General features: G+C 44.6%; 3 protein-coding genes across 10 annotated transcripts in view; 2 read left to right on the forward strand and 1 right to left on the reverse strand.

Annotated features, from left to right (window-relative positions):
* The window catches only part of sgip1a (SH3GL interacting endocytic adaptor 1a), a 126,036-nt gene extending 124,878 nt beyond the window's left edge, over positions 1 to 1,158 (forward strand). For 7 of the 8 annotated variants that reach the window (XM_055861607.1, XM_055861614.1, XM_055861610.1 and 4 more), the window contains 2 exons: positions 160 to 231; positions 1,053 to 1,154. In XM_055861607.1, coding sequence (XP_055717582.1) covers positions 160 to 200 — 41 coding nt within the window. In that variant the 3' untranslated portion in view covers positions 201 to 231; positions 1,053 to 1,154. Of the gene's footprint in view, positions 1 to 159; positions 232 to 1,052 lie in introns of all 8 variants that reach the window. The other variant, XM_055861615.1, reaches the window with a different exon arrangement.
* Positions 1,159 to 4,847: 3,689 nt separating this feature from the next.
* Positions 4,848 to 21,371, reverse strand: dnai4 (dynein axonemal intermediate chain 4). The gene is made up of 17 exons (XM_055861622.1): positions 21,200 to 21,371; positions 20,723 to 20,891; positions 15,913 to 16,094; positions 15,614 to 15,726; positions 15,212 to 15,368; positions 14,902 to 15,041; positions 14,437 to 14,613; positions 14,099 to 14,284; positions 13,464 to 13,633; positions 13,277 to 13,363; positions 12,897 to 13,048; positions 11,447 to 11,604; positions 9,159 to 9,283; positions 8,978 to 9,076; positions 6,409 to 6,635; positions 6,029 to 6,182; positions 4,848 to 5,041 (listed from the first exon to the last, which is right to left on the reverse strand). The coding sequence occupies exons 1-17, from the start codon at positions 21,247 to 21,249 to the stop codon at positions 4,991 to 4,993; spliced, it is 2,397 nt and encodes a 798-aa protein (XP_055717597.1). The 5' UTR covers positions 21,250 to 21,371; the 3' UTR covers positions 4,848 to 4,990.
* A 231-nt stretch (positions 21,372 to 21,602) lies between these two features.
* On the forward strand, positions 21,603 to 27,038 carry pars2 (prolyl-tRNA synthetase 2, mitochondrial). The gene is made up of 3 exons (XM_055861623.1): positions 21,603 to 21,754; positions 22,856 to 23,457; positions 23,595 to 27,038. The coding sequence occupies exons 2-3, from the start codon at positions 22,879 to 22,881 to the stop codon at positions 24,474 to 24,476; spliced, it is 1,461 nt and encodes a 486-aa protein (XP_055717598.1). The 5' UTR covers positions 21,603 to 21,754; positions 22,856 to 22,878; the 3' UTR covers positions 24,477 to 27,038.
* Positions 27,039 to 27,044: the final 6 nt, after the last annotated feature.

Below are 27,044 nucleotides of genomic sequence, written 5' to 3' on the forward strand. Positions count from 1 at the left end.
CAATTATTTTGGTCCAAAGCAGTATGAATACAAAGGATTTATCTCCTTTAAATAACCTTAGTGGTCGTGACTTGTCTAGGAAGGATTAGAACAGGTCTACATTTCCTATTCTGCACTAGTATCACACCAACCCTCACTTTGCATATATTTCCTTTTTAGCCAAGCATTCAGATTGTCTTCTCCCAGAGGATGAAAAATGATGCAACACCTTGGCAACACACAGTATTACAGGTAAGACCTGAGTGGGGAGTTCACTGTCTACCTTGTTTTGTATTCTGAGTGGGTGACTGTGCGGTGCGGATAGAAGAGGACAGATATAGCCTACACTACAGTACACACAGTACAACATTTTACCTACTCTCTTTGTCGTCTTTTTTTGTACTTGCAGACACTTTTGTTTTGTTTAGGTTTATTGGTAATCGCTGTATTTAGGTGCTGTGGATTTGGTAATGTCTGTCTTTTGTCCTGTAGCTGATAGCCTCAACTTGCGGTGTCAGTTAAAGATGGAAATGGTCTTATGGCTATATGGGTATGCAATGAAAGACTGCAGTATTAAGAGTCAAAAAGACCAAAGCGTTGTAGTAATCCACAGTGGATTAAAATGTCACACTAAATCATCACGTAACAGCGAAACACATCCCACCCCCATGTCAAGCATATGCAAAATATACAGTACGATCAAGATAAGTATTTTCAAGAAGTTACGTGAAAGTCCTTGAATTCAGCTTTGGTTCTTAACTCGACACATATAACAGGCTGGTTTCTTCTTGTGTCTCCATGAAAGACATCTCCAGGAAATACCGCTCCCTCCCTGCTCAATGTCATCCACACACATCAACACAAGTTCAAGTTTATCTCAAACACTAATAATATGCACCAAATGCTAAACCTATGATAACCTCAAGTTACAACTATCTAAAAAGCTCTATCTAAAAGCTCTGATTTCACAACATCTATTTTGAATTGTTCTGTGCAAGTATTAATGATATATAATACCTCACATTGTGTTTTTCCTGAGCCTTCTACTTGTGTTTATCTATTTATGTTTCTAGGAATAAAGCAGCAGGGCAGGTTTCGAGAGTAAGAGAGCGAGCCCAGTGGCCAAAACTGCTGGCAATGACATTATTTCAACCGCTTTGTCCGCTGGGAGTCTGTTTTGGAGAGGAGAGGAAGACCACTCAGGCCTCAGCAGAGGTGGGTGAGGTCGCTCTTCCTACAGCCCACCTGGTAGCACACGGTGGTCAGCATGTTGTTCAGGTCACGTCTGCTGAACTCTGACCACAGACTGGCCTTCAGGTGCTCTAGACTGATCGGACTCTTCTCCTCATTGCCAAACCTGCACATGACATCACACAACAGGAAGCTCAAGTCATAAAATCATATCACATAACGAAATATGGTATTACAGTCTGATATGAATCTGGAATGTCATACAGTCACTCATCAATAAAACAGCTTGGAAAGACAGTCAACATAAAAATTAATGTCCAAATCAAAGTTCATTTTCTCCCCCAGTCCTAATTTTGTTCAGAGGATGCGTGGGTGACTGTCCGTGCCTGATATCTTATCAGTAGTCTATGCTCAACAATGTAATTGCTGTACATGGACTTGTCATATGAGGAAAGTCCCAAATGACTGTACAGGTTTTGCCTGGTGCTATCAGTCTTGTCCATTATCTGTGCCTCTATCAAATAAAATAAAAATTTAATTAAATTGTATTAGTCACATGCGCCGAATACAACAGGTGTAGACCTTACACTGAAATGCTTACTTACTAGCCCTTAACCAACAGTGCAGTTTAAAAAAAATACGGATAAGAATAAGAGATAAAATTAACAAGTAATTAAAGAGGAGCAGTAAAAAATAACAATATATACAGGGGGGTGCCGGTACAGAGTCAATGTGCGTGGGCACAGGTTAGTTGAGGTAGTATGTATATGTAGGTAGAGAAAGTGGCAGTGTGGAGGGGGGGGGGGGCAATGCAAATAGTCTGTGTAGCCATTTGATTAGATGTTCAGGAGTCTTATGGCTTGGAGGTAGAAGCTGTTTAGAAGCCTCTTGGACCTAGACTTGGCGCTCCGGTACTGCTTGCCTTGTGGTAGCAGAGAGAACAGTCTATGACTAGGGTGGCTGGAGTCTTTGACAATTTTTAGGGCCTTCCTCTGACACCGCCTGGTATAGAGGTTCTAATGAGCATGGTTAATATGCTAACTGCCTGCTGTGGTTTGCCCACTGGGAACAGGCTGGCCCTGATATCATCAGCATCATAATCAGATTATAAGAGGTGGGTTCCGTTGGGTTTTAATGTTCCAGAGAACAGGACTGCATAACAGACCTCCATAACCCAGTCAGAGGAGCAACTGCCTGCCTGACACTGCATGCCTGCCTGCCTTCCTGCCTTTCTGACTGCCCGCCTGCCTTTCTGACTGCCCGCCTGCCTTCCTTCCTGCCTGTATGCACACGCACTGAATCAGCATCACTATACATTGTTTCAGACAGATGTGATCACTGACTCAAATACGTTGTCTGGTCAATTTATGTCATTTTGTTAGTCAAGTGGAATAACTCCTGACGTAAAATGTCAGAAGTGTGAATCTGAGTTGAAAGGACGATAGGCTAAATTAAGTGTAAAGTGTAAAGAAGTTTAAGTAGGAGGATATGGAGATTGGGGGTAACAGAGAGGATTTAAAGTAGAAGGTAGAGATGCTCAACTCACCCTCCAGCTGTTCTGGCTCGTTGAGGAGCTGTCTAAAGCGGGAGCCTCCACAGGTGTAGACGACGGCCCTGAGGAACTCTGCCACACAGCTTCACTGCCTTCACCTCCACCCTCACCTGGCTCAGACCTACCACCACACACATCAGCAGGGGCAGTAGTACTGGCAACGCACGCATCACTGATGGCTGGTTGGCTCTCTGGTGGTTGCTGTGTGTGTATCTGTGTTCGTCCCAACTGGGGAGCTCGCTTGCAAAGACCACCACAAACTGTTTCTCTGGTCTACTTTCTCTTTCTTTTTTCTTTCTCTTATTCTGTTTATTGTGTTCCTCTCTCTCTCTTTCTCTCTCCCCTTCTGCTCTTTCTCTCTCGCTCTTGCTGAGGCAGTAACACAGTGGACTGGTCTCTGGTTCAAGGCGTGCATCTTCCTCCTATAAATACCTTTCAGCTCACCTGTTGAAGAGTCAATCAATCTCTCCCTCCCTCCCCTATACCACCCTCCATTCCGTCCCCACCTCATCTACCCCATCTCTCTCTCTATCTCCCCTATACCACCCTCCATTCCGTCCCCACCTCATCTACCCCATCTCTCTCTCTATCTCCCCTATACCACCCTCCATTCCGTCCCCACCTCATCTACCCCATCTCTCTCCCTCCCTCCCCTATACCACCCTCCATTCCGTCCCCACCTCATCTACCCCATCTCTCTCTCTCGCTTTTTTTTCACCTCTGAGTGGAGGTGAAGACCAGCACGGGAGTGAACAGGTCCTTCCGCCACAGCTGGATCTAATTCTAACAATAACGAGGCTTTATACAGGGGGTACCGGTACCGAGTCAATGTGCGGGGGTACGGGTTAGTCGAGGTAATTTGTACATGTAAGTAGGGGTAAAGTGACTATGCATCATTCTCATTTTAGTGTTCTTTCTAATGTGAAATTACATCATGGCATGACATGTTTCCTCACGGGTAGTTTCCTCATTAGCTGACGGAAAACATGCTCATTATATTGTTTTGATGAAAGGATATGGCTACACACTTTCACAAGATCTAATTAGGCAAATTCAAGTTCCTCTCAGAAGAATCAATCCACCAATTACTCAATCAGGCTAATCAATGAGGTGCTTTGTTAACTGATTACATCCTGACCTACCGGGCAAACCCCTAGTCTGCCTGAGTCTGTTTTGCCAGGTCTCCCTTGGGAAATAGGTCTTCTCACCTCAATGGGACTTCCTGTGTAATTTAAATAAAGATGAAATAGAATAAAAGTTCAGTATTCTGATTTGATGCAGACCCCTAAATGGGAAACAAGTGTAGAGATCTAGAGAACAGATACTCAGAGAAATAGCAGTCATAATGGTATATATGATCTGTTTACTACTGTCATGTGACTCCTGTCAGAAGTCCACTTTACCAGGTTTTTCTGCCCATTTGCTCCTGAAGCAGTCCGTTTTAGCCTTTTTACCCAAATAACAATGACGGTTAACACCTACTTTCAAATGTCAGGCAAAGCCCTTGACTACATAATGACAGCCATTAGCGGAGTTATGGGAGGCTGAGTGTGTGTTTGTGTGCCTGGATCTCGATGCCACAGAAGCTCTTTAGACAGACTACACTCTTAATACACATGAACACACTCATATACACACACAGCACTGCAGACTGCAGAGTAACACCATGCTTGAAAACAGTGCTCTCCATACAGTACACACACAATGACTATCATACAAAACAGTGACGTTGCTGTGGCGATGAGGGCAGGACAGCCAAAGATGCAGGTTTGGGAAGATGAAAAAGAGATGCATGGCATTTCAGCTTTCTGCAAAACGTATCCTTGGGATGCGTTTCGTTTGTGTGTGTCACTCAGAGATCCTCCATTGCTCCTCATCAAAACAAGCTCAAAGACACCTTTCTTTATGACTGGGTCAACAAGATCAGCAGCTACATAGAATCAGGGAGAACCTCCTTTGAAATGGATGAAATCAATTCCAGATATTTCAGCTATTATTCAAGACTGGAACTGGGGAAACTGGGCATTAGGCCAGATGAACATAAAAACAAGACAAAGAGAAATGTTTATCTAGATGTTGATCTAAACTTTGAGAGACAGTGAGTGACAAGCAGAGACGAGACATGTTTTATGGTAATGAAAAATTATCATGTTCTTTTTCTCAATATAAAAACAGACAAAGATGCAGTCCCTGGAGACCAAACATTATGGCGACAGACAGCCGATGATGACATAGTGGATGAGGCAGGCTTTAGGGGATACATCCCACTCACAGCTGACTGGCCAGGGTGGAGCCGATGATGTCCTCTAACGCATCCACCTAAGGGGACAGAGATGAGACAAGATATTTTACCCTCTGTCTGTTTGCTCAGGGAGATAAAAACAGTTAACCAGCCACCCACAGACTGAGGAAATTATGCCTTAATCTGGGCTGAAATTGTCTTTAAATGGTCTGTAGTAATCAAACGGAATTTACACAGAGAACAGTTTGTATGTAAGGCAAAGCACTGAGTGGTTATGATGTGACATACAGTATGTCTTACAGAACAGTGCATACGACAAAAAGATGAGTCACTAAGAACAGCGATTAAGCATTCTGATCAGAAGATGTATGCAACAGACCCTTTCTATGCAAGGCAGTTGGCTTATATTGAAACCGGAAAGATAGCACACTAATCAAGGGGTCTCCAAACCTTTCTAGCACGAGAGCTTGTTTTAGAAAATAAAACATGTTGCAAACCACTCTTTTTTTATTAAGCTTTGAAACAGTCACATTATTCTTTTCTACACTGCAACTCATCCCCGGCTCCTTGGTATACAAGAGATGCGTTTTCTGTAAATAAACCTGGTAAAATTAGGGGTGTTGAACATTCTTCATTGGCTTTGATACTCTGATTGGTTAGAGATGACCCAATCATTGATGACTTTGTTTTGTACAACACCCCTAATTTTGATGTCACCATAAAGACTTCAACGATGGCAGTCTCAGACTGAAGTATGTAGCGAACGATAGAGCAGCGGAGGAATTCACTTTGAGTCGCAGGCTAACAGACAAGGGCAATATTGCTGGAAATTAATTGGCAGATGTGTTACGTTTGGCTTTTTAAACCAATAGTGGCTAACCAGGGGTGGGATAATGTAAGTGTGGCTTTGATTGGATAGTAGCCGTAAGCTTTATGGTTTTGACAGTTTGCAAGGAAGAAACAAGAAAATGCATGTACTTTCATAATTGCTTGGCGAGCTACTCATAGGTGGGCTGCGCACTACTGGTAGCTTGCGATCGACCTGTTGGAGACCCCTGCCTCACCTGTGTTCCCTCTCCTATGGTGAGGTTCTTGAGCTGGTAGACGCTGACCTGTCCGTCACTGTCCCCCACTAGGATACAGTCTGTCTCAGTAGCAAACAGCAGGGAGGTCAGCTTCACCCCGGGACTGGCCAGGCTAACTATGGTGGGGTCCAGGCTTGGGAGAGGGACAAGGGCATGGTGGAAATGCTGTCTATTGTTTATTCACAGGCCAAGCTCAGAGTAAAGAGTTGAGCTTTATTATTGCAGCTTCATATTTCTGGAAATACATTAAGAGAAGAAACTACAATATATAGAAAGGGAGAGAAAGAGAGAGTGAAATCAATTTATTAAGAGAGAGAGTAATAGAAAATGAAAGAGACAGACAAAGATAGACTACTCACATGCTGGCTCCCAGGTCCCAGATCTCCACGCGTCCCTCGTTGACAGCCCCAAACACGGTGGCCCACTTGGGGGACCACATGACATCATAGACGGCACTCTGGGTCGAGGTGAAGCCCAGCACGGGAGTGAACAGGTCCTGCCGCCACAGCTGGATCGTCCAATCAGAGGAGCAGCTCAGGAAGACATCTGAGCAGAACGGAGACCATGTGATCCGGTACAGAGGGCCCTGAGAGCAAGGAGAGGTTAGAGCTAGGGTTAGCATCAGAGTTGAGGCTAGTGTTAGGGTTGAACATGGATATGGACATGAAGCTAGGGTTAGGGTCAGAGTTGAGGCTAGGGTTAGGGTTGAACATGGATATGGACATGAAGCTAGGGTTAGCATCAGAGTTGAGGCTAGTGTTAGGGTTGAACTTGGAGGTGGACATGAAGCTAGGGTTAGCATCAGAGTTGAGGCTAGGGTTAGGGTTGAACATGACGCTAGTGTTAGGGTCAGAGTTGAGGCTAGGAGTGAACCTGGATGTGGACATGAAGCTAGGGTTAGCATCAGAGTTGAGGCTAGGGTTAGGGTCAGAGTTGAGGCTAGTGTTAGGGTTGAACATGGATGTGGACATGAAGCTAGGGTTAGCATCAGAGTTGAGGCTAGGGTTAGGGTTGAACATGGATATGGACATGAAGCTAGGGTTAGGGTCAGAGTTGAGGCTAGTGTTAGGGTTGAACATGGATGTGGACATGAAGCTAGGGTTAGCATCAGAGTTGAGGCTAGTGTTAGGGTTGAACTTGGAGGTGGACATGAAGCTAGGGTTAGCATCAGAGTTGAGGCTAGGGTTAGGGTCAGAGTTGAGGCTAGTGTTAGGGTTGAACATGGATGTGGACATGAAGCTAGGGTTAGCATCAGAGTTGAGGCTAGAGTTGAACATGACGCTAGGGTTAGGGTCAGAGTTGAGGCTAGTGTTAGGGTTGAACATGGATATGGACATGAAGCTAGGGTTAGCGTCAGAGTTGAGGCTAGGAGTGAACCTGGATGTGGACATGAAGCTAGAGTTAGGGTCAGAGTTGAGGCTAGGGTTGAACATGACGCTAGGGTTAGCATCAGAGTTGAGGCTAGGGTTAGGGTCAGAGTTGAGGCTAGGAGTGAACCTGGATGTGGACATGAAGCTAGGGTTAGCATCAGAGTTGAGGCTAGTGTTAGGGTTGAACATGGATATGGACATGAAGCTAGGGTTAGCAGAGTTGAGGCTAGTGTTAGGGTTGAACATGGATATGGACATGAAGCTAGGGTTAGCATCAGAGTTGAGGCTAGTGTTAGGGTTGAACATGGATATGGACATGAAGCTAGGGTTAGCATCAGAGTTGAGGCTAGTGTTAGGGTTGAACATGGATATGGACATGAAGCTAGGGTTAGGGTCAGAGTTGAGGCTAGTGTTAGGGTTGAACATGGATATGGACATAAAGCTAGGGTTAGCATCAGAGTTGAGGCTAGGGTTAGAGTTGAACATGACGCTAGTGTTAGGGTCAGAGTTGAGGCTAGGAGTGAACCTGGATGTGGACATGAAGCTAGAGTTAGGGTCAGAGTTGAGGCTAGTGTTAGGGTTGAACATGGATATGGACATGAAGCTAGGGTTAGCATCAGAGTTGAGGCTAGGGTTAGGGTTGAACATGACGCTAGTGTTAGGGTCAGAGTTGAGGCTAGGAGTGAACATGGATATGGACATGAAGCTAGGGTTAGCATCAGAGTTGAGGCTAGGGTTAGGGTCAGAGTTGAGGCTAGTGTTAGGGTTGAACATGGATGTGGACATGAAGCTAGGGTTAGCATCAGAGTTGAGGCTAGGGTTAGGGTTGAACATGGATATGGACATGAAGCTAGGGTTAGCATCAGAGTTGAGGCTAGTGTTAGGGTTGAACATGGATATGGACATGAAGCTAGGGTTAGCATCAGAGTTGAGGCTAGGGTTAGAGTTGAACATGACGCTAGTGTTAGGGTCAGAGTTGAGGCTAGGAGTGAACCTGGATGTGGACATGAAGCTAGGGTTAGCATCAGAGTTGAGGCTAGTGTTAGGGTTGAACATGGATATGGACATGAAGCTAGGGTTAGGGTCAGAGTTGAGGCTAGGGTTAGGATTGAACATGGATATGGACATGAAGCTAGGGTTAGGGTCAGAGTTGAGGCTAGTGTTAGGGTTGAACATGGATATGGACATGAAGCTAGGGTTAGCGTCAGAGTTGAGGCTAGGGTTAGGGTTGAACATGACGCTAGTGTTAGGGTCAGAGTTGAGGCTAGGGTTAGGGTTGAATCTGGATGTGGACATGAAGCTAGGGTTAAGGTTGTTTACGCTAGGGTTACGGTCAGAGTTGAGGCTAGGGTTAGGGCTCAACCAGATGTGGACATGAAGTTAGGGTTAGGGTTGAACAGGGATTTGGACATGAGTCTAGGGTTAGGGTGGTGGTAGAGGCTGGTGTTAGGGTTGAACAGGGATGCAGACATGAAGGTAGGTTAGGGAATGAATGAATGGCATTGTATTATTCAGTCCAGCAGAGAGCATCTGTACGTCCTGAAGGATCTGTTAATACTTTGTGTGCTATGTAGGTCTCCAGGAACTGTTCGTTATAGGAACAGGAACACTTGTGGATGTGGCCCTCTTCTGTACCAGCAAGGTAGATGTTGGAGTCCTAAAAACACAGGAATAAGTAACTAAAACAACGCATGTGTAACTATCCTTTATGGAAACTTAAGAACACTCTGGTCGCTCACCGTGGGATGGAAGTCAAAACATAGCCCCGGTGCCTGCCGTGATATGAGTGCCTCGCTCTTCTTCTCTTTGTCTCCAACCTGCTTCTTGGCTTTCTCATTCCTCGTCCTCTTCAGCTTCATCAGGTCTGTGGAGATATGGGTTAGAGCACATACAATTGAAGTCAGAAGTTTACATACACCTGAGCCAAATACATTTAAACTCAGTTTTTCACAATTCCTAACATTTAATCATAGTAAAAGGTCAGTTAGGATCACCACTTTATTTTAAGAATGTGAAATGTTAGAATAATATTAGAGAGAATGATTTATTTAAGCTTTTTCATCTTTCATCACATTCCCAGTGGGTCAGAAGTCTACTCAGTATTTGGTAGCGTTGCCATTAAATTGTTTAACTTGGGTCAAACGTTTCGGGTCGCCGTTTCGGGTGGCCCATTCCTCCTGACAGAGCTGGTGTAACTGAGTCAGGTTTGTTGGATCCTTTTTCAGTTTTGCCCACACATTTTCTATGGGATTGAGGTCAGGGCTTTGTGATGGCCACTCCAGTACCTTGACTTTGTTGTTCTTAAGCCATTTTGCCACAACTTTGGAAGTATGCTTGGGGTCATTGTCCATTTGGAAGACCCATTTGCGACCAAGCTTTAACTTCTTGACTGATGTCTTGAGATGTTGCTTCAATATATCCACATAATTTTCCTTCCTCGTGATGCCATCGATTTTGTGAGGTGCACCAGTCCCTCCTGCAGCAAAGCACCCCCACAACATGATGCTGCCAGTTGCAAACCGTAGTCTGGCTTTTTTGTGGCGGTTTTGGAGCAGTGGCTTCTTCCTTACTGAGCAGCCTTTCAGGTTATGTCGATATAGGACTCGTTTTTACTGTGGCTATAGATGCTTTTGTACCTGTTTCCTCCAGCATCTTCACAAGGTCCTTTGCTGTTGTTCTGGGATTGATTTGCACTTTTCGCACCAAAGGACGTTCATCTCTAGGAGACAGAACGCGTCTCTTTCCTGAGCGGTATGACAGCTGCGTGGTCCCATGGTGTTTATACTTGCGTACTATTGTTTGTACAGATTAACGTGGTACCTTCAGGCATTTGGAAATTAATCCCAAGGATGAACCAGACTACAATTTTCTTCTGAGGTCTTGGCTGATTTCTTTTGTTTTTCCCATGATGTCAAGCAAAGAGGCACTGAGTTTGAAGGTAGGCCTTGAAATACATCCACGTGTACAACTCCAATTGACTCAAATGATGTCAATTCGCCTATCAGAAGCTTCTAAAGCCATGACATAATTTTCTGGAATTTTCCAAGCTGTTTAAAGGCACAGTTAACTTAGTGTATGTAAACTTCTGACCCACTGGAATTGTGATGCAGTGAATGATAAGTGAAATAATCTGTCTGTAAACAATTGTTGGAAAAATTACTTGCGTCATGCACAAAGTAGATGTCCTAACCGACTTGCCAAAACTATAGTTTGTTAACAAGAAATGTGTGTAGTGGTTGAAAAACGAGTTTTAATGACACCAACCTAAGTGTATGTAAACTTCAGACTTCAACTGTAACTGTTACGCTTATGACTGGAAGGTTATGGGGGAAAAGTCTGCAAGTGTTGTCTGCTGACTAGAATGTTATGGGGGGAAATGTCTGCTGACTAGAATGTTATGGGGGGAAATGTCTGGTGACTGGAAGGTTATGGGGGGAAATGTCTGCTAACTGGAAGGTTAGGGGGAAATGTCTGCTGACTAGAATGTTATGGGGGGAAATGTCTGGTGACTGGAAGGTTATGGGGGGAAATGTCTGCTGACTGGAAGGTTATGGGGGGAAATGTCTGCTAACTGGAAGGTTATGGGGGGAAATGTCTGGTGACTGGAAGGTTATGGGGGGAAATGTCTGCTGACTGGAAGGTTATGGGGGGGAAATGTCTGCTGACTGGAAGGTTAGGGGGAAAATGTCTGCTAACTAGAAAGTTATGGGGGGAAATGTCTGGTGACTGGAAGGTTATGGGGGGAAATGTCTGGTAACTGGAAGGTTAGGGGGAAAATGTCTGCTAACTGGAAAGTTATGGGGGGAAATGTCTGCTGACTGGAAGGTTATGGGGGGAAATGTCTGCTAACTGAAAGGTTAGGGGGGGAAATGTCTGCTAACTGGAAGGTTATGGGGGGAAATGTCTGCAAGATTTGTCTGAAAAAGTGTCTACAAAAATATTAAGTATTTTAGAGGGTGGATACTTAGAGGGGGCATACTAATAGAAAGGTTTCCCAAAACTTTCAGAGATTGAGGTAAAACTGGACCTATGCAGTCGAGGCCTTTCCGCAGGAACCACTTGCTGATCCTGCCGTCTGCAGACACAGAGATGAGTGTCTCTCCCTTGTCCTCCCCTGAGGCACCCCTCTCATGGTCGATCCACCTTACCTGCCACACAGGGCTTGTGTGCTTGTGGGCACAGTCACTACACACACACGCACACACACACACACACACACACACACACACACACACACACACACACACACACACACACACACACACACACACACACACACACACACACACACACACACACACACACACACACACACACACGTGTTGAGGTTTTCCTAGATGCAGTCACTACGCAGCTTTCCTGTAGCTCTCACAGATGTAATTTCTACCAGCTTTGTTACATGTCTGTGTGAGATCAGTAGATATTCCAGTGTCCAACGGAAATTACAAATAGTAGACAGTCTGTGACATCACAGCCCAGCTAGTCAGTCATAACAACAATAGACAGATGTTGAGTAACGGGGAGAAATGCACAGGAGATACTGTAAAAACAGTAGATATTTGGTGGAAATGCGTCACTCTATTGAATTCACACAAATATATTGCGCTAGTATCTGAGGAACGATGGAACAGCTTGTTAAAAGGCTTGTTATATGTTTTTGTTGGCTGGCTGGCCTTCCGTTGTTTCCTCTGCATCTCGAAAACCATCTCCCTTTCAGTGTAGGTTTCCTGTTGTTTTATTCTTTAAACATAGTCCTTGACATGACCGACTGTGCAATACGTGCATTTCCAAATGAACATGAAAAAGTCTCATTTTGAAATAAGAAATCAAATGTTTTTAAATAAGACTTATCCTTGTCTCCATCATTAATGTTTCCAATATTGTTCATCACCTCAATCTTTTGTGATTATCAAAAGTTTATACATTACAATTGCTATTATTTTAAATTATAAACGGAACATAGACCTACTCCACTGACTAATTATAAAGGTAAAGCAGAAATGTTTGTGACTGTGGGCTATGCATTGTAAACCATATAGTGGTACCCAATTACATACAGCCATGGGTCGATTTTTCCTTGAGAAGATGGTCGGGGAGTCAGAACATAGTTATAAATAATTTGTACACTGCAAATTGACCGCAAGAATCCCAAACAGATATGGTATTTGACAATACATGATAACATTGGGATACGATCACATATCCCTCTGTATTTATGCGTATGAATACCTGTGAGCAGATTTCCTAAATTAAAATCATGTGCAAGCTAATTTCCTGGTAATATTACAGTATTTTATCTCCAAGAACAAAAATTATAACATTTATTTTCTTAATTTTCTTTTGCTCAGAAAACTTGGTGGGGAACCCTGTCATATAGCCTGCCAGTATATAGTGCCACCTGGTGTCTATGAGAAATAAGACACATGTAGATTTGGTTGTCTCTCACTCTCTTTCTCTCTGAGGAGACACAGACCCACCTGCTGTCAATGACGGGTGTCTTCTCTCTGCTCTCGACGTTGTAGGTGGCTATGCTGCCATCATGCATCCCCACTGCTAGCTGGCTGGCATTGCTTGCCGAAAAGTCCAAAGTAGTCACTCCACTCTCACAGGTAAAGACCCTCTCAGGCCACTGTAGATACAAGATACAAAAGTCATTAGCTTAGTCACTAGAGAACTATTCTCTAACCTGGCACTGGTACAGTAGCCTGGTTTCAGATCTGTTTGTGCTGCCTTGCCAAATGTTTGGCATGATAAAGTCCATAGTCTGGGACCAGGCTATATGTACAGCACAATTTCAGAAACTAATGGTATGAACTGAAATTCAGAACAAAACAGAAATGCGAGAAGTGTCAGTTACCGTGGGGTTCTTCAGAGACCAGCAGCAGATCAGGCCTGATTTCTGGTCTTTGAAGTCAAACTGTCCATACCCCACTGCAAGAAGGTCCTGCAGAAGGAAATAACATGGAGAGAGAGAGTTTATTTGTTAAAATAATATTACGCACATCAAAAGACAAATAAATAAGTGAATAAAGATAGAATCATACTGGGTTCCTCTTGTTCCAGGCCATACTGCTGACGTTGTGTCCTGAAGTCAGCTCACAGCTGAAGGACCAGAGGCGCTCCAGGGCCGGGGTCAGAGTGCTCTCCTCATCCAGGGAACTCTCCTCTCTCCTGCTCACCACTGTGGGCACAACCTTGGGCACACTGTCAGGATCTGGAACATCCAACAAACATGGTTGTTTTTAAGAAATAAGGCATTCAATATGTAACATTACTAAATATCCATTCAAGTTGATAAACATATGATCCGAACCTGATGAAGACCTAAGGGTTAAAACGTTGCGGCTAATAAACCACATGGGGACATAGATTACAGTGTAGTGTTTGCCTGCAAACATCACCAAAAAAAACACCACCCACTGGGCAAAAACTGGTTGAATCAACGTTGTTTCCACATCATTAAAAATATATAGATGTTATGTAATGATGTTGAATCAAAGTGGAAAACTGATTGGATTTGCATAAAGTCCTCAACTTAACCTAAATCCAAATGTCATGGTGTTGATTTCACGTTGAATTCACGTTAGTTGACAACTCAACCAAATGTAAATAAAAAATAGACGTTGAACTGACATCTGTGCCCAGTGGGTAGAGACGCATGCATCAGTAATAACCATACCTTCCAATGTGGGGAGCTGTCTGTATGCAGCCAGCTTCGGCTGGTAGATGTTCTCTAGAATGATCCTTTCCATCACGAACAGATCCTGCTGGAACTTCTCTGACTGCATAATCAGTTCCGGGTCCGGTTCATCTTCAGACGGAACCACGAAAGGCTCCATCTCGATCCGCGAGCTAGAGGCACTCGCTGGAATAGAAAGACGCCTGTTAATATCACACATCATCATGAAATAAACTGGAAATAAATAAGAAATTCTAGAACTGCTGCAGGATCATAACCATAAAGATCCCTTTGTCCTCTAATATGGTTATATTCTATTAATGACAGTGTTACTGTACCTATGCTCGTGGTGCTGATGACAGACATGGTTCTCTCGGGAGCTCTGGTGGGGTCCAGTCTGTGGTTGGAGACAATCTCTGGGATGCTGGCCTTGTCTGTGTCTGGGGACAAGGCAGCCTCCCCCAGCCCTGCGCTGCGGAATGAGTCATACATATCCCAGGTGGTGGCTGTGGTGGCTATAAAGGAGACAATTGCTATTTGTAACAACAGGCATAGAGACCAGAGAACCACTGGGCACACATTGGTTGAATCAATGTTGTTTCCACGTCATTTCAACGAAATGACGTTGAACCAACGTGGAATAGAAGTTGAATTGACATCAGTGCACAGTGGGGGATGCTTAACCAACGAACGTCTGACTGAGGAGGCTGTGCTTGGGTGATAGCCGTTGTGTGAGAGGTGAGATAAGAACAACAGACAAGAGTGCTCTCATATCTCATAACAAGGATGAAATGCATCCTAACCTGCATCCACCATGGTGATGGCCTCACTCTGGACCTCCTTTGTCTTGGGAGCTCCGTTGAACGTCTGCATGGAACGCTCCACGTACTTATCATTCCCCATTCTGTTTTTACACAGCTCCATGTACACATTATTTCTCTCTCTTCCGACAGAGGGCGATTGACAGAACACAAGTTGCATTAAAATGTATATAAACTACATAGCAAGCAAGGAACTGCATTATGAGGTACTGAGGCCTAAGCCTGGAATCTACATAATTTGGATCTACATATGAGCTATTTCATTCTGAATCTGGAAAAAGTGATTGTTTACTTGACAGATTCAGCTTCCTCAGATTCCACAGACACAGAGACGGCTGGCATGTGCAGTAGCCAGAGGGTCTCTGACTCAATGAGGTACCGATCCACCACGTCGTCCAACATCTCCTCCTTTATCAACTCTTTCACCTCTTCCCTCCTCACCTGGACATCTGACAGGACAGAAATATACATCAACAACATAAATAAAAGTATCCAGGTTATAAAAATGGTACATTTTGGGGTAACTTTGCATCCCGGTATTCTCAGATTACATATACTTGAAATCAAGTTGCAATACAACTGCTGTCAGATTACACAATGAATGTTTTGTCATCATAGTGATATAGCTGCCATGGCAGCAGCATACTCCTGTAACATCATCAGTAAATGAAAGGAGAGTTAAATGATTGTCAACCTGAGAGACTGATGGAGATGTCCCTTTTGGAGGATGGGTCCTCAATCTCTTCATTCATCGACTCCATCGTGGACTGGCTCCCTCTGGACATTGTGCTGCTTCCAAACACTGACCTGACATACGACAGGCAGCATTACGCTGTCATAATCATATTACTTAAAAATGTTTACAAGAGAACTAGAGTGTGAGATTAAGGTACTGAAAGCAAAGCAGTACATAGTCCAATGACCATAAAGTTATGCACATTGTCTTCTAAATAATGTTGCTTTTAAAAAGTGAATATTCTGAGAGTGTGTTACCTGGTAAAGGGCCCAGCGAAGCTAGCGTTGGTTGTTGTCTGGTATGCCGTAGAGTAGAAGTCTGACAAGGTGCCACCAGAGGTGTCACTGGCAAAGATCTTGCTGTGTTTCGACATCACTGCTGCAGGGTCCGGCTGGTAGAGAGGCTGTGGGGTGACGTCCTTGCCATTTTCATCAAAGACCTGTGAGAGGGATGTAACTTTTTAACTGATGCAGAGTAATTGTTATTGCAATGTCAAATAAAATCAAAATGTATTGGTCGCATACACAGATTTGTAGGTGCAGTGAAACGCTTGTGTTTATACAAGCGTGCAGTAATACAGTGCAGTAATACAGTGCAACAGTGCAGTAATACCTAGCAATAAAAAAATCTATACACACATAATCCAGAAGAAAGTGGGTGAAACAGTATGTAAACATAAAGTGACCAGTGTTCAATGACTCTATGTACATAGGGCAGCAGTCTCTAAGGTGCAGGTAGAGAACCGGGTGGTAGCTGGCTAGAACAGTGTCTAAGGTTCAGGGCAGGGTACTGGGTGGAGGCCGGTTAGGGATAACTGCAAACCAGTATGGCCTGAAGATAGAAGCTGTTTAGCAGTCTCTCGGTCCCAGCTATGATTTGAGAACAAGGCTACCTAAATTCTATCAGCATATTGGTTGCGCGACACGCAGGGCTAATACTCCCGACAACTGCTACTCTAACTTCGGCGATGCATACAAAGCCCTCTCCCGCCCTCCCTTCGGAAAATCCGACCGTCTTATAGGCAGAAACTCAAACAGGATGTACCTGTGACGAGAACAATTCATCGCTAGTCTGACCAATCGGAAGCCACGCTTCAAGATTGTTTTGATCACGCGGACTGGAAGATGTTCCGGTCAGCCTCAGAGAACAACTTTGACCTATACGCTGACTCGGAGAACAACTTTGACCTATACGCTGACTCGGAGAACAACTTTGACCTATACGCTGACTCGGAGAACAACTTTGACCTATACGCTGACTCGGAGAACAACTTTGACCTATACGCTGACTTGGAGAACAACTTTGACCTATACGCTGACTCGGAGAACAACTTTGACCTATACGCTGACTCGGAGAACAACTTTGACCTATACGCTGACTCGGAGAACAACTTTGACCTATACGCTGACTCGGAGAACAACTTTGACCTATACGCTGACTTGGAGAACAACTTTGACCTATACGCTGACTCGGAGAACAACTTTGACCTATACGCTGACTCGGAGAACAACTTTGACCTATACGCTGACTCGGAGAACAACTTTGACCTATACGCTGACTCGGAGAACAACATTGACCTATACGCTGACTCGTGAGTGCGTTTATAAAGAAGTGCATTGGAGATGTTGTACCCCCTGTGACTATTAAAACCTACCCCAACCAGAAACCGTGGACGGATGGCGGCATTCGCGCAAAACTGAAAGCGCAATCCACCGCATTTAACCATGGAAAGAAGTCTGGAAATATGGCTGAATATAAACAGCGTAGTTATTCCGTCCGCAAGGCAATCAAACAAGCGAAATGCCGGTACAGGGACAAGGTGGAGTCGCAATTCAATGGCCCAGACACGAGACGTATGTGGCAGGGTCTACAGGAAATCACGGACTACAAAAACAGCCACGTCACGGACACCGACGTCACGCTACCAGACAAACTAAACACCTTCTTTGCCTGCTTTGAGGATAATACAGTGCCACCGTCGCTGCTCGCTAACAAAGACTGCACCCCCCCCTCTCTCCTTCTCCATGGCTGACGCGAGTAAAACATTTAAACATGTTAACCCTCGCAAGGCTGCTGGCCCAGATGCATCCCTTGTCTGTTGTTCCCACATGCTTCAAGATGGCTATCTACCATTGTTCCTGTACCCAAGAAGGCAAAGTTAACGGAACTAAATTACTACCCGTACAGGGACAGTCATTTAGCACTCACTTTTGTTTTCAAGAAGTGCTTTGAGAGACTAGTCAAGGATCATATCACCTCCACCTTACCAGCCACCTTAGACCCACTTCAGTTTGCAAACCGCCCCAAAGGGTTCACAGATGACGCAATCGCCATCACACTGCACACTGCCTTATCCCATCTGGACAAAAATAATACCTATGTAAGAATGCTGTTCATTGACTACAGCTCAGCATTCAACACCATAGTACCCTCCAAGCTCATCATCAAGCTGGAGGCCCTGGGTCTCAACCCCGCCCTGTGCAACTGGGTCCTGGACTTTCTGATGGGCCGCCCCCAGGTGGTAAAGGTAGGAAACAACATCTCCACTTTGCTGACCCTCAACACTGGGGCCCCACAAGGGTGTGTGCTCAGCCCTTTCCTGTACTCCCTGTTCACCCACGACTGCGTGGCCATGCACGCCTCCAACTCAACCATCAAGTTTGGAGACGACACAACAGTAGTGGGCTTGATCACCAACAACGACGAGACAGCCTACAGGGAGGAGGTGAGGGCACTCAGAGTGTGGCGTTAGGAAAACAACCTCTCACTCAACGTCAACAAAACAAAGGAGATGATCGTGGACTTCAGGAAACAGCAGAGGGAGCACCCCTCTATCCACATCGAAGGGACAGCAGTGGAGAGGTGGAAAGTTTTAAGTTCCTGGGCATACACATCACAGACAAACTGAAATGGTCCACCCACACAGACAGTGTGGTGAAGAAGGCGCAACAGTGACTCTTCAACCTCAGGAGGCTGAAGAAATTTTGCTTGTCACCTAAAACCCTGACAAACTTTTACAGATGCACAATCGAGAGCATACTGTCGGTCTGTATCACAGCCTGGTACAGCAACTGCACCACCCTCAAACGCAAGGCTCTCCAGAGGGTGGTGCAGTCTGCACAACAAATCACCGGGGGCAAACTACCTGCCCTCCATGACACCTACAGCACCCAATGTCACAGGAAGGCCAAAAAGATCATCAAGGACAACATCCACCCGAGCCATTGCCTGTTCCCACCGCTATCATCCAGAAGATGAGGTCAATACAGGTGCATCAAAGCTGGGACCGAGAGATTGAAAAACAGCTTCTATGTCAAGGCCATCAAACCGTTAAACAGCAATCACTAACTCAGAGAGGCTGCTGCCTACATTGAGACCCAATCCCTAGACACTTTAATAAATGGATCACTAGTCACTTTAAACAATGCCACTTTAAATAATGCCACTTTAATAATGTTTACATATCTTACATTACTCATATCACATGTATATACTGTATTTAAACAATGCCACTTAATATAATGTATATGTATATACTGTACTCTATATCATCTACTGCATCTTGCCATCTTTATGTAATACATGTATCACTAGCCACTTTAAACTATGCACTTTTATGTTTACATACCCTACATTACTCATCTCATATGTATATACTGTACTCGATACCATCTACTGCATCTTGCCTATGCTGTTCTGTACCATCACTCATTCATATATCTTTATGTACATATTCTTTATCCCTTTACACTTGTGTGTATAAGGTAGTAGTTGTGGAATTGTTAGGTTAGATTACTCGTTGGTTATTACTGCATTGTCGGAACTAGAAGCACAAGCATTTCGCTACACTCGCATTAACATCTGCTAACCATGTGTATGTGACAAATAAAATTAGATTTTTATTTTATACCATCTATTGCACCTTGCCTATGCTGCTCGGCCATCGCTCATCCATATACTTATTTGTACATATTCTCATTCACCCCTTTAGGTTTGTGTGTATTAGGTAGTTGTTGGGGAATTGTTAGATTACTTGTTATTACTTGATTACTAGATATTACTGCACTGTCGGAACTAGAAGCACAAGCATTTCGCTACAGTCGCATTAATATCTGCTAACCATGTGTATGTGACCAATAAAATTTGATTTGATTTGATGATGCACCTATACTGTCTCCGGCTTCTAGATGGTAGCGGGGTGAACAGGCCGTGGCTCGGGAGGCTGAGGTCCTTGATGATCTTCTTGGCCTTCCTGTGACACCGGGTTCTGTAGATGTGGGGCTCCTGAGTGGCACAGCGGTCTAAGGCACTGCATCTCAGTGCTAGAGGCGTCACTACAGACCCTGGTTCAATTCCAGGCTATATCCCAAACGGCCGTAATTCGGAGTCCCATTGGGCGGCGCACAATTGGCCCAGCGTCGTCCGGGTTAGGGTTTGGCTGGGGTAGGCCGTCATTGTAAATAAGAATTTGTTCTTAACTGACATGCCTAGTTAAATAAAGGTTAAATAAAATGTAATAAATGTCCTGGAGGGCAGGCAGTGTGCCCCTGGTGATGCATTGGGCTGACCGCACCAACCTCTGGAGAGCCCTGTGGTTGTGGACGGTGCAATTGCCATACTGGACGGTGCAATTGCAATACCAGGCGGTGATACAGCCTGACCAAATGCTGTCAATGGTGCATCTGCAGAAGTTAGTGAGGGTCTTAGGGGCCAAGCCAAATTTCTTCAGCCTCCTGAGGCACTGTTGCACCTACTTCACCACGCCGTCTGTGTGAAGGTACCTTGTCAGGTTGTCAGTGATGTGCACGCCGAGGAACTTCTGACATCCACTGTGGCCCCACGATCAGCTCCTTCGTTTTATTGACATTGAGGGAGAGGTTATTTTGCAGGCACCATTCCAGGGCTCTCACCTCCTCCCTGTAGGCGGTCTCATCATTGTTGGTAATCAGCAAACTTGACAATTGAGTTGGAGACATGCACAGCAACGCAGTCATGGGTGAACAGGGAGTACAGGAGGAAGCTGAGCCTGCAATGTATCAAGGAAGACGTGTCAATAAAGGGCTGTACCTGAACTGTGTGTTTTGGTGTTTGAACAGAGCTTTTATCCAAGATTTTACTGTCAGCAGCCAAACTGAAACTTTTCCGGCTCACTGAGGCATTGATACTCCGAGCATATGTTGAGCTGTGGTTGACCCGCAGTACCCCTGATGTTGAGACATTCATTACCCGGGAAGATCTGAAAGACAGTAAAAGCATTTTGTCTACTGGTCAGAACACATCAAGTTAGACCCTATCTACTAGCTTAAATTGTAAAAAATGATTAAATAAATGAGATCACACTGATTTATTACACAGTAACGTGATTTAATAGGGCAAAGGATATGGTGAAATGACAGGGTGTTAAATGCCTTGGAGAGCATAGCCTAGATGTAAAAGTGCTGATAACAGTCTACATACAGTAGCTAGCAAGCATCACCTGCCATTTCCATTAGCATGTTAGCTTACTAGTTAGCTGTTAGGGTAACTAGCTAGCTAGCAACTTACGGTGTAACTTTCAGAGTGGGTTTCTTCAGTTTTGCTCTGGTGGTGGACATTTTTGGTGGTCTTATGTCGTCGTTAGTACAAAGGCAATAGTGGTGTTTACTAATTGGTTTATGACTTCGTTACATATTCGAGGCAGCAAGAAAGCTATCTAACTAACTTCACGCTTCACAGTTTCTTGTTTCATATTACTATAGCAACATGCTCCTCCCATAAGACGGACAAGATTATGATTGGTCAGGACAATTTAAGAACGACCCCAGTTCGTGCATAGATCCACGTTTTTGGGACTCTGTTATCTGCTTTTCTGGACAGTGCTTGTCCATAACATAAATGCATCCGTTTTGAAAATATCATTTTGGATTTGTTTTTAAATGAAGACGTTTTAGCTAGCTACTCCAGCACGGTAGGTGGCAGTACACAGGTGATAGTTGTCCACGTGGGTCGACATCCCTGTCGAAGAAGAGTACGCACGGCTAGCTAACGTTATTTAGCTAATACACTTCCTATGAGTCAAGTACAAGCTCATCATTACTCTCGTTCGGTTTCATATACAAGGTGAGTTGCTCTCGTGCTTGCTCTCGAATTGCATTGCAGAGCAAACTAGCTACCTAACGTGTTTGCTAACATCTAGCTAGCTAGTTATACCTGCCTGGCTAGCTACATCTGAAAGGTTGAAGGCATCTAGCTAGCAACCTGGTACTGTCAATGGTTACAAATAGATGACATTTGGATAATGTAATCGTTTTATGGTTTATTGCATTGCCTAACAAAATAAGTGTCAATGTTTGTTTACTTAGCTAGCTTTAAAACCGTTCTTGCTGACCTTGGGGTTATATCCTCAATCTATTTTTATACCATACAAAAATATAACCGCAACGATTTTGAGTTATAGTTCATATATGGAAATCAGTCAATTGACAAATTAATTAGGCCCTAATCCATGGATTTCACATGACTGGGCAGGGGAGCAGCCATGAGTGGGCCTGGGCCCACCCACTGGGGAGCCAGGCCCAGCCAAACATAATTATTATTTCCCCACAAAAGGGGCTTTATTACAGACAAATACTCCTCAGTTTCATCAGCTGTTCAGGTAGCTGGTTTCAGATGATCCCGCATGTGAAGAAGTTAGATGTGGACTTCCTGGACTGGCGTGATTGCATGTGGCCTGCGGTTGTGTGACCGGTTGGTCGTACTGCTAAATTCTCTATGACGTTGTTGGTGGCTATGGTAGAGAAATTAACATTAGATTCTCTGGCAACAGCTTTGGTGGACATTCCTGCAGTTAGCATGCCAATTGCATACTCCCTCAACTTGACACATCTGTGGCATTGTGTTGTGTAACAAAACTGCACATTTGTGGTCTTTTATTGTCTCCAGCACAAGGTGCTGTGTAATGATAATGCTGTTTAATCAGGTTATTGATATGCCACACCCGTCAGGTGGATGGATTATCTTGGCAAAAGAGAAATTCTCACTAACAGGGATGTCAACAAATTTGTGCACAATATTGGAGAAATATGCTTTCTGTGCGTATGGAACATTTGTGGGATCTTTTATTTCAGCTCATGAAACATGGAACCAACACTTTACAAGTTGCGTTTTATATTTTTGTTCAGTATATGTAAAACAAGTCCTTGATTTTTCTCATATTTCTAGGATATTGACACCAGTCTACTACAATGGAAGTCCTAATGCATCACCTTCGGCAGAGAATCTTACCCCACCTGCCCAGAGCCTTCACCACTCCTTGTAAGAGCCATTCAAGCTGTGCTGCTGGACATGCTCCAAAGCCAACCCCCATTGACTCCATCTCCCGACCTAGCACACACCTTCCCCTAGTATCCCGTCTCTTCCAGCCCTCCAACCTGTGTGATGTGGGGCAGGAGAGTCGTGCTCAGGGGGTGATGACCTGCAAGAGCCAGAGACTGATGCAGCAGGCAGGTCTCATCCACCCTTCCAACCCTGGCTGCTACTACTTCCTCCCAGCCACAGTGCGCTCCATGGAGAAGCTGGTGAGGCTGATCGACCAGGAGATGCAGAGGATTGGTGGGCAGAAGCTGGACATGCCCAGCCTGTGCTCTGCGGAGCTGTGGAGACGCAGCGAGCGCTGGGACCTGATGGGAAAAGAGCTGTTCCGCCTGAGGGACCGCCACGGAGCTGAGTACTGCCTGGGCCCCACCCATGAGGAGGCAGTGACAGAGCTGCTGGCCTCCCAGGGAACCCTGTCCTACAGACAGCTGCCTCTAATGCTTTACCAGGTATAGGCTACAGTATGGCACCAGATTAAACCTTATTCATTAGTTTATTCAGAGTGGGCCTTCTTTCTTCTTATCGTACACTTGGGTTTATATTATAAATGGTATTAAACTGATGTGTGTTTAATTTGTCTATGCAGATGACCCGCAAGTTCCGTGACGAGCCAAAGCCTCGGTTCGGGCTGCTACGGGGGCGAGAGTTCTACATGAAGGACATGTACACGTTTGATGTGAGTGAAGAGGCTGCCTACCACACGTATGAGTCTGTATGTCAGGCTTACAACCGTCTCTTCTCCCGGCTGGGCCTGCGCATTGTTCAGGTCCAGGCAGACACAGGGAAAATCGGAGGTAAACTCTCCCACGAGTTCCAGCTTCCAGCAGACATCGGAGAGGACAGACTACTGGTCTGTGGGAGCTGCTCCTTCTCTGCCAATGTGGAGACCATGGAACCAGGCCGGACTGACTGCCCACAGTGCCAGGCAGGCACACTGGTGGAGTCCAAGGGCATAGAGGTGGGTCATACATTCTACCTTGGCACCAAATACTCCCACATATTCAACGCCACCTTCAATAACACCCAGAACAAGCCTGCTGTCACTGAGATGGGCTGCTTCGGGCTGGGGGTGACCCGGATCCTTGCTGCCGCCATAGAGGTGATGTCCACAGAGGAGGCTATCCGCTGGCCTGGGCTGCTTGCCCCCTACCAGGTCTGTGTTCTGCCCCCTAAAAGGGGCAGTAAGGTCGATGAGGTGGCTGGTTTAGCTGAGGAGGTGGCCCTTTCTCTGGGGGAGGCTCTGCCCAGCCTAAGAGGTGAGGTGGTTCTGGATGACCGTACACAGATGACCATCGGTAAGAGGCTGAAGGATGCCAGTCAGCTTGGATATCCCTACGTGGTGGCATTGGGGCAGAAGGCTACAGAGGAGATACCCAGGTTTGAGGTGATCTGTCAGCAGACTGGTGAGACTATGTTCCTCAATAGAGATGGACTGGTAGACCTACTCAGACGAGTGGAGACGGTCTGAGTTGGACTGATCTTGACCTGGAGCTGGACTAAACTATTGAACTCTGTGGAACTCTATTGCTCCTCTGAAATGGGCATGCTTGTTGTTGGGTGGGATGATTCGTGGTAAAGAGGCTACTGCTAAACAGCCCTATACCTACTAAGGCCAATCTAAGTCTGATGCAAACTGAGCTGGACTGAAATCTATTATTACACTGTTATGGACATGTATGTATGTGTGGGGTAGGGTGGAAGTACCCCTTGATCATGACTCTCAGTTCCATTACATTACACATACAGTTGTCGGAAGTTTACATACACCTTAGCCAGATACATTTAAACTCAGTTTCACAATTGCTGACATTTAATCCTAGTGAAAATTCCCTGTCGTAGGTCAGTTAGGATCACCACTTTTATTTTAAGAATGTGAAATGTCAGAATAATAGTAGAGAGAATGATATGTTTCAGCTTTAATTTCTTTCATCACATTCGCAGTGGGTCAGAATTTTACATACACTCAATTAGTATTTGGTAGCATTGCCTTTTAAATTGTTTAACTTGGGTCAAATGTTTTGGGTAGCCTTCCACAAGCTTCCCACAATAAGTTGGGTGAATTTTGGCCCATTCCTCCTGAAAGAGCTGGTGTAACTGAGTCAGGTTTGTAGGCCTCCTTGCTCGCACACGCTTTTTCAGTTCTGCCCACACATTTTCTATAGGCTTCAGGTCAGGGCTTTGATGGCCACTCCAAAACCTTGACTTTGTTGTCCTTAAGCCATTTTGCCACAACTTTGGAAGTATGCTTGGGGTCATTGTCCATTTGGAAGACCCATTTGCGACCAAGCTTTAACTTCCTGACTGATGTCTTAAAATGTTGCTTCAATATATCCACATAATTTTCCTCCCTCGTGATGCTATCTATTTTGTGAAGTGCACCAGTCCCTCCTGCAGCAAAGCACCCCCACAACATGATGCTGCCACCCCTGTGCTTCACGGTTGGGATGATGTTCTTTGGCTTGCAAGCCTCCCCCTTTTTTCTCCAAACATAGTGGCCAAACATTATGGCCAAACAGTTATATTTTTGTTTCATCAGACCAGAGGACATTTCTCCAAAAAGTATGATTTTTGTCCCCATGTGCAGTTGCAAACCGTAGTCTGGCTTTCTTTTGGCGGCTTGGAGCAGTGGCTTCTTCCTTGCTGAGCGGCCTTTCAGGTTATGTTGATATAGGACTCGTTTTACTGTGGATATAGATACTTTTGTACCGGTTTCCCCCTGCATCTTCACAAGGTCCTTTGCTGTTGTTCTGGGATTGATTTGCACTTTTCGCATCAAAGTACAGTCATCTCTAGGAGACAGAATGCGTCTCCTTCCTGAGAGGTATGATGGCCTCGTGGTCCCATAGTGTTTATACTTGCATACTATTGTTTGTACAGATGAACGTGGTACCTTCAGGCATTTGGGAATTGCTCCCAAGGATGAACCAGACTTGTAGAGGTCTACAATTTTTTTTCTGAGGTCTTGGCTGATTTATTTTGATTTTCCCATGATGTCAAGCAAAGAGGCACTGCGTTTGAAGGTAGGCCTTGAAATATATCCACAGGTACACTTCCAATTTACTCAAATGATGTCAATTAGTCTATCAGAAGCTTCTAAAGCCATGACATAATTTTCTGGAATTTTCCAAGCTGTTTAAAGGCATAGTCAACTTGTATGTAAACTTCTGACCCACTGGAATTGTGATACAGTGAAATAATTTGTCTGTAAACAATTGTTGGAATAATTACTTGTGTCATGCACAAAGTAGATGTCCTAACCGACTTGCCAAAACTATAGTTTGTTCATTAACAAGACATTTGTTGAGTGGTTGAAAAACTAGATTTAATAACTCCAACCTAAGTGTATGTAAACTTCCGACTTCAACTGCAAGTCAATTGGACGAAGGCGTCTTCTGTACAAGGAAGTTTTGTTAAGAGCCGCGACGCTCGGTCTTTACATTAACACGGATCGCTTGCGGTACGGTTTTGGAAGCATACGGACCTTAGCTTTCATATCAGCAAGGAAAAAATAAATACATTAATAAAGGTTCAATTGATACACACCTTTTATATGGTTAGGGTTCCCGCATGGTCATATTTCCACGTTACAGAAGACAGAGTGGACTACCTGTGCTAATTAGCTATCTGAGTCTCCGAACACCTGTGTGTAAATGGAAGATGGACGCCACAAACGTGTTGTCACTTAAAAATACTGTCATCTGCAACTGTTAAAACCGGTTAAGACGGTGTACAGTAAGTGTGTATTTTGCATTTGTGAAATGATTTTTGATGTGATATGAAAGTAGAGGGATTTAGGTTTCTAGAACCGTACCGCAAATGAGAATTGATTCACATTTAGATGGGAGTATTTGCCTGTTTAGGATTCCAACGCCAATTCACCCTTTATACAGAACATGTAAATCCTTGGACTAAGAAATATTAGGCTCATTTAGGCCAATATTGGGCCGGTGGAAGAGGATCAATAATTGTTCTCAAATTACGTTGGTTCATTAGTCTTGTGTGACGTCTGCAATTAAAAATATTTTTTTCATCCGGA

The sequence above is a fragment of the Salvelinus fontinalis genome, chromosome 14 (genome assembly GCF_029448725.1).
Source record: "Salvelinus fontinalis isolate EN_2023a chromosome 14, ASM2944872v1, whole genome shotgun sequence".
Taxonomy (NCBI): Eukaryota; Metazoa; Chordata; class Actinopteri; order Salmoniformes; family Salmonidae; genus Salvelinus; species Salvelinus fontinalis.